Source organism: Mercurialis annua, linkage group LG8, assembly GCF_937616625.2.
Source record: "Mercurialis annua linkage group LG8, ddMerAnnu1.2, whole genome shotgun sequence".
Lineage (NCBI taxonomy): Eukaryota > Viridiplantae > Streptophyta > Magnoliopsida > Malpighiales > Euphorbiaceae > Mercurialis > Mercurialis annua.
In genome coordinates, this window is record NC_065577.1 from 17,006,297 (window position 1) to 17,013,879 (window position 7,583).

General features: G+C 29.2%; 1 protein-coding gene and 1 long non-coding RNA gene across 4 annotated transcripts; one reads left to right on the forward strand and one right to left on the reverse strand.

The window, feature by feature from the left end:
* Positions 1-374: 374 nt before the first annotated feature.
* On the forward strand, positions 375-2,687 carry LOC126659731 (uncharacterized). Its single transcript, XR_007635059.2, has 3 exons — positions 375-672; positions 1,487-1,909; positions 2,360-2,687. It is a non-coding gene; the product is annotated as an uncharacterized LOC126659731 (long non-coding RNA).
* An 852-nt stretch (positions 2,688-3,539) lies between these two features.
* Positions 3,540-6,031, reverse strand: LOC126659855 (protein ABC transporter 1, mitochondrial-like). 3 transcript variants are annotated; one of them, XR_007635118.2, is made up of 3 exons: positions 5,182-6,031; positions 4,599-4,735; positions 3,540-3,801 (listed from the first exon to the last, which is right to left on the reverse strand). XR_007635118.2 is itself a non-coding variant. In XM_050353177.1 (2 exons), the coding sequence occupies exons 1-2, from the start codon at positions 5,324-5,326 to the stop codon at positions 4,614-4,616; spliced, it is 267 nt and encodes an 88-aa protein (XP_050209134.1). In that variant the 5' UTR covers positions 5,327-6,029; the 3' UTR covers positions 4,526-4,613. The 3 variants fall into 3 exon arrangements, 1 of the variants encoding a protein (XP_050209134.1); XR_007635117.2 differs by having other exon boundaries at positions 3,540-3,896; XM_050353177.1 differs by lacking the exon at positions 3,540-3,801 and having other exon boundaries at positions 4,526-4,735; positions 5,182-6,029.
* Between the last annotated feature and the right edge of the window lie 1,552 nt (positions 6,032-7,583).

Here is a 7,583-nt window from a genome sequence, read left to right on the forward strand (position 1 = left end):
TTGTGTTATTTATTATTTTGCTATATTGTTATTTGTTGATCAAATTCATTATTAAATACCTACCAATGGTTTCGATTCCGCTGCGCATACCAATCCGGTCAAGAACCGGTCACGACAATTGGTACCAAAGATTCAACAATCGGTATCAATGTTACAACAGGTTTTTTGATTTTATATATTTTATTATGTTTTATAATGCATGATATATGTATTTTAATGACCTCTGTAATAAAAGAGATGATGCCTAACAAATATAAAAAGTGAGAATAAACTTTCATGTTTGCTTGGTAGATAAAAAAAGTTGGGCTTTTTATACGTTTTACTGTTTTCTATGAAACATTTACTTCTATAGCGTTGGTTTTAAATCTTTACATTAAGCACCAATTTAGTTTTCTTTTTTATACCTAATTTTTATATTCTTTTCTTTTCTACGATTTCTTCTGTTTTTTCTCACCATGGTCGCTTTCTTCTATCTTCTCCACGATGGTGAAGACTAAGCCACGGCGGAGGCAACAAAATGATGGCGAAGATGAAACGGCGGCGGATGCAACAGAACGATGGTGCAGATGGAACATCAATAGCGGCAATAGCTGAACTATAATGAGGCAGAATGGCAACAGCGGAGAAGGAAGAACGGAAGCGGCAGAGAAGGCATCACAACAGCGGTAGAAGGTAGAACAACGATTTCTTTTCTCTTCTCCATCATTCTCTAAATAATTGATGTCTCTTTGTTTGATTTGAATTTTGAAATTTGTTAGTGAATTCCTGTTATTAAATTGATAGTGATCAAATTAGGGTTTGATCTTTCCCTTCCTAATGCCAATCTAACAAAAAAGCTCCAATTCCAAAAGGGCGTTGCTAGCTTGGAATCTATTCTGAGATCTTAAACTACTTCCAAGTACCTTTACTTTAGGCGATGAACCATTAAGTTTGTCAAATTTCTAAGCGCTATTTTCTGCATTATGTTGCCTAAACTGTACATTATGCACTCTTCTAATGATTTACTCTTCATCTGCATTTTTCTGTTTCTTTATTGAACAATCAACAGATCTTTAGCCGCTATACACTGAAAATTGGCAGCTTAAGCATAATCATCGGATCTTTAGCTTCTTTTACACTGCATTCTTTTTGTGTCTATATTCTGTTTTGTTTGAACTCTCTACTGCTGATCTTGTAGTAATGTTAGCTGGCGGTGAGTATTTATGAATCATTTTAAATCATTTTTAAGGTTCATGGTACATTTTTGAATAGTCATAGTAATTGGGGAAATTAGTTGAGCAAACGAGAAGATTGCGACAACGACTATTGTATTGGAATTGTAGCTATGTGTATCATTCTATATGATTGGATCCTTTTACGCTCTCTTGTTTGACTACATATCAGCTAAGGCAGAAGATTGTTTCATTCTTTAATGTCATTGCTAGACTTTTTAAAAGTTTCGTGTGTTTTTGCACGTATTGAATGCCAACTTCTTTTGTTTTCGCAGGTGATATGATATATTTTTGTTGTACCAGAGACAAGAACTTTAAATCTAATATCAATGTATATGAGGAGTTCTTGCCCGTCAAAATGGTGGATCTCACTATTATATATGATGTCATTAGAACATACTACTCGAGTAACTGGGCGCATGTTGCTGTTGAAATCACAATCCCCATGGTCGTCTAGATAATGACTTACTTTTTTATGTGTTTTTATATTTTTGGCTTTTTGGCTTTTTTGTTAGTAACAGTAAATGCTCTGAACTATGATATACCATGCCTTCTTTGGTTATTTAATTTATGTTGCTGAGAAATGACGGAGTTGAACTCTATTCTTTTGGTGCCACTGCCACCAAATTTTTTGAAGGTTTTGGCGTTTTAATTTGTTGAAGATGGACAAGTTTTAAATGCTTCTGCTACCATGGCAAGTGAGTTCCCTTATTGTCATTTATCATTGTTTAGTTGAATATTGAAGCATTTTTTTACATATTATTTTATTGGGCATAGTCAGCTAGCTAATTGGCATTAAATTTATGATTAAACCTGTCTTTCCCCTGTTTCTCTATGTTTCTCTTTTTTATTGATGATAACATTATGTGGAATTTTATTCTTGCTTTCAGTTTAATTGAATGGTTAGGAATATTTTATTAACCTTGATAAGAGTTGTCATGGCATATATTGTGTGCAATGATCCATCTTTTAAAATGCTATGTGTTGGAATCTCTATTCACGATGTATGGAAACATAGTTAGTGTATCATTGATTTAGTATCATTTCATAAAAAGTGATGATTGGACATATTAATGTTATTGCAGGACATTTTAAAAGTTCCGTGTGTTTTTGCACGTATTGAATATTAACTCTTTTTGGTTTCGCAGGTGATATGATGTAAGTTTGTTGTACAAGAGACGAGAACTTCAAATCTAATATCACTGTAAATGAGGAGTTCTTGCCCCGTCAAAACAGTGATCTTACAATTATATAGGATGTCATCAGAACATACTGATCGAGTTACTAGGCACATGCTGCCGTAGAAAGAACAATTCCCGTGGTCGTCTCGATAGTTAACTTTTTTTGTGTGTTTTATGTTTTTGGCTTTTTTTGTTTTTTGTCAATAACAATAAATGTAGTTTATTATATAATTAAATGTAGTGATATTGTTTACAATCAGCTATTTAAATGTGAATTATTGACATTTTTGAATAATTACAATGTTAGACTGCTAATTTTATGTTGATTTTGTATTGATATTTTGTTGATTTCAGTTGATATTTTATTGCTTTTAGCATAATAAAAAAAACGTTATTGTACGTAATATAAACTAAAAATAAAGAAATTAAATTGAGACTGATATTGGATAATGATAAATTATTTTTTTTTTGTTAAGTTTAGGTTGATATTTGGTTTAATTTATAGTATATTCAAAAAATTTATTTTTATTTTGACGTTTTTTGGATTTTGACGTTTTTCGTCAGTTTTAAGATCAACACAAAATCAACATTATTAAATGGGTAGTATTTATTTTCAAATTTTTCGTCAATTTTAATATCAACACGATATCAACTTAATATCAACAACATTTAAAAAAACTGGGTAATATTAATTTTTAAAACCTTTTTTAATACTAATTTTTTACTTTTTATATTTTTTTATCTTTATTGTTTGCTCATAATTAATAAGCATTTGTTATTTACTATATATTTAATTTTAATTATTTTCATATATCAACATCAAATCAACACAAAATCAACATAATAAGCTAACTAATTTAAATTTTTTATTTTTTTAACATTATGTTTTATTTTTCCAGCATTATTTCAATTTATTTTTATTTTATTTCACGTACAATGTCTTTTTTTACTAATGTTAAAATTATCCAAATATCAACCAAACGTCAACAAAATGTCAACATGATATAAACATTGTGATATTTTAATAAATTAATATTATTATTATCTTTTTCAGCCATACTTAAATCAACAAAATCTCAACATGATATAAACATTGTGATATTTTAATAAATTAATATTATTATTATCTTTTTCAGCCATACTTAAATCAACAAAATCTCAACCAAAAATTAAAATAAAATCAACACAAAATCGGCAAATGTTTACATTTTACATAACTAACTACCCATCTTATCAAACAATTAATGTTTCACATTTTGCATTTGTAAAACCATCTTTGTATGATTTTCATGAACATAATCAAACAAAAATAAAAAGATTTTAGTTTGTTCAACTTTACAATTTCACCAAATGGAGTCTAAATTGACTGGTTGCTCCTGCTCTCGCTGCTCAGGCACCGATTCTAAACCCTTTGAAGAAGACAAATAAGCTTAAAAATTAAAATTTAATTGAGTTATATTACTTCCAATTAGCTGATAAGTAGGCCTTCATCCTACAACTAGTGCTGCAATAAAAAAATTTCAATCAAAGATTAATGCATCATTTGTCTATCTCAAAAATCAACACAAAATCAACATAATATCAACATAATATCAATAAAACTTTTACTTTTTATATTTTTTATTTTTAGTTTTGCTCATAATTAATTAGCATTTGTTTTTATCATATATTTAATTTTAATATTTTTTTCATATATCAATATAAAATCAACACAAAATCAACATATAATAAACTAACTAATTTAAATTTTTAAATTTTTCTAACACTAGTTTTTATTTTTCCAGCATTATTTAATTTTAATTTTAATTTTTATTACTTTATTTCACGTACAATATCCTTTTTTACCAATGTTAAAATCATTCAAATATCAACCGAACATCAACACAATATCAACAGAATATCAACACTGTAATATTATAATGATTTAATAATATTATTATTATTTTCACCAATGCTAAAATCGACAAAATATAAACCGAAAATCAACATAAAATTAACACAAACTCTAATTTTAAAAAATTAAATGCCTGACTGAAATTAGCAAAAAAATGCAAAAAAATCTGCTAGATATTGGGTTTAATTCCTGATATTACATGTTGTAAACTGTTACAAAATATCATCCGAAAATCAATATAAAATCAACACAATTTTTCATTGACTTAAAATGTATGAAAAATGTAAGAATTAGAACATAATGTAAACCTACATTGACATGCAATAATTAAGGGCTCGCCTGCATAAATCGGAATACAAATAACTCCATCAATGTGAAATCTAACAACTTTGTCCCGACATAATTACGAGTTTCTTGATTCAGTAAGGCCACCTTATCAATAAGAATTCCTGCATTAAAAAAAAACCAAAGTTCCCAATTTACTGATGAAAATAGCCAGAAAAAAACAAGGATCTTAATTTCAGGTTGCAGAGTAGCCACAGAAAGATGCAAAGTTCATTTTGTTTTAAAGGCTAAGCGAGATAGGAGAGGACAGTTATCTGATGAATTAAAAGTTGCACATAACATATCAAATTCATATCACTTATCTTAACCTCTTCTCACATTTTAATGCATAGCAGCTAGCACATGTTTCATTTTGGCGCAAGTTCATCCATCTTTCTTGAAATTCTATTTTACAATTCTCGTGCAAAGTAAAGTTGTAAGCCTATACTAGTTCTACTTAAGTTTTCTATTTACGTTGTTAATGAGCATTCATAATACAGCTCTTATTGAAACGATTACTGAATCCAAATTAATTTCAAAATATTAACTTCAGTAAAGAAAAAGGCATTACCAGAAATAAGTTTTGTAGTTAATACTCTCTTGCATGAAAGCTCATCTATAACCATTGGAACATAGTAACCCTTAACATCAGATAGTCGTTCACGGAACCGCTTCAAGTTGGTTGCTTCCATCAACAAACTAACACAGACATACATTTCTTGCTATTTGAATTGGAAAAGCTAAAATTTATGCAAAAAACTCAAGTTTTGATACTTACTCTGAGAATATCAGAGGGCCAAATGATCCGTTGTGAATTGACTCACCAAAACAATTGCCAAAAACACCAAATTCATCATCGGAGCTGTTGTTATTCTTCCCGTTAAATCAATTACATCTATTTCTCGAAAAAAAAGTCAATTACATCTATGCCGACCACCGCCGCTGCGAAATTGTTTCTCGTTGCTTTCCTCGATGTAATTTTTCCTATATCGGCACCGCCATTTCTTCCCATCTGCCATACGGAAACGCCCTGACTCTGGGTCGGAGTTGCTCGAGAAATCCAGATGGAAAGCGCCCCATGGCACTAAATTTGTCATAAAAGAATGGAACATCAGAGTACAGTCGCCGCTGCATCCAACCACCGCTAATAGCGATGGAAATCTTTCACGACATCAAAAGATCACCAAATCCAGATTAAGGGAATCGATTAATTTACCAGATAATGCATTTCTTTAAATTTAGATTATTAAAGCCTTTAAACAACGACAGAGAGGCCGGCGAAGATGATGATGGAGAGACCGGCGGAGACTACAAGCGGAGACACCGAGGAGACGGAGACAAAGGCGATTATGGAGCTGAGAGAAATAGGGAATTAAATAAAGAGGAGAGAGAAAATAATGAAATTGTGTTTCTTGTGCTTTTAGGGTAGTTTATATAGCATCCGTAAAAAAGTAAACAATTTGAGCGTGTATAGTAGTTTTAATATGTCAATATATACACTGTATAAATGTAATATTTTAGAGAAAGTTGGTTGTTCAAGTAAAAAGCCCAAAAAAGTTATCATTATTTTTTGTTTTCGTTTTTTTACAGTAACATTATTTTTTTCTTTCTTAATTAAGCTTCTTATTAATATAAACTATTGCGCCAAGAACTATAAAAACTATCTATCTTGTATGTAAAAGAAGCCTTTAGTTGCCCGCACGGGTTTGGTCTAGTTGTCTAAATTTCAGCCATCTGGGCGCCAAATATTGTGGGTTCGAATCCCGGCTACACCCTTTCTTAATATAGAGTGGTTGAGGTTGGGTTGCTGGCCATTATTGCCCGGATTTACCAGGTATGTGGGCTTGCGGGCGGTTCACATCCCAGAATTTGACAATGATATTGAATTTCGGCTCAGTAGAGTGAGCCCTCGTCACAAAAAAAAAAAGAAGCCTTTAGTTAGAATATATGAAAATTGTAATTTTGCTTATATAGCCTAACAATGAATGTTCCTGAAAAAAGGTCAAATTTTGTGTTTATAAAATCGAATTAGTCCATCCAAAAGTAAAAACAGGAGAATTATGTTTAAAATACTATATTTAATAATTAATTTTAATAAACGTAATTTATAATATTTATTATAAAATATAAAGTATTATTTTATAATTTAATTAAAATTTAATATACATATAACGGGTCATATAGATATCAATTACGTGCACTATTTTTAATTTAAATAAAAAAATAAATTTATTACAAAATAAATTTTTTAATTAATGTTTTTTATGGTATATATAATAGGTGGTTATAAGTAGTTTATCTGAAAATAAGACGGTTAATTTTGATTAAAAATTATACTTAAAAGTTTAATTATAATTTCATTGATATTTAATAACGGGTCATATAAATATCGCTCACGTGCGTAGCACGTGGCGAAAAACTAGTAACTATCTTATATGTGGGAGGGAGGACAGGCGAAATTACGATATTAGGTTTCATTAAAGGTGTAATTTACAATAGAAAAATGAAGCTAATAAAAATAATTTTATATATTGTATTATAAAGATGATTACGGTAATTATTTAGAAAGTAAAATTGTAGTAGAAAACTATACAAGCATAATTCAGAATAGGACTAATTATTATATTAACTAGTCGTAAGCCCGCGCATTTGCGCGAAATCAATATTATATTCAATATAAATACTAATTTTATAAAAAAATATTACTCCAAAAAATAAGAATTAATAATATGTAAACTAATAATATTAAATAAAATAAAGTAAAAATAAATTCTAGTAATTTTAGCAATAAATTGTTTTAAAGTATTAAATATCTAAATATTCTTTTCATTTTATATCAGTATAAGTTTTTTATAATAGAATATTGTACACAATGCTACTTCTCGTAATAAAATATCAACCGGATATCATAATACTCAATACTTTACAATACTTATGTAACTCCCTTATGCAGTTTGATATTTTCATAATTGA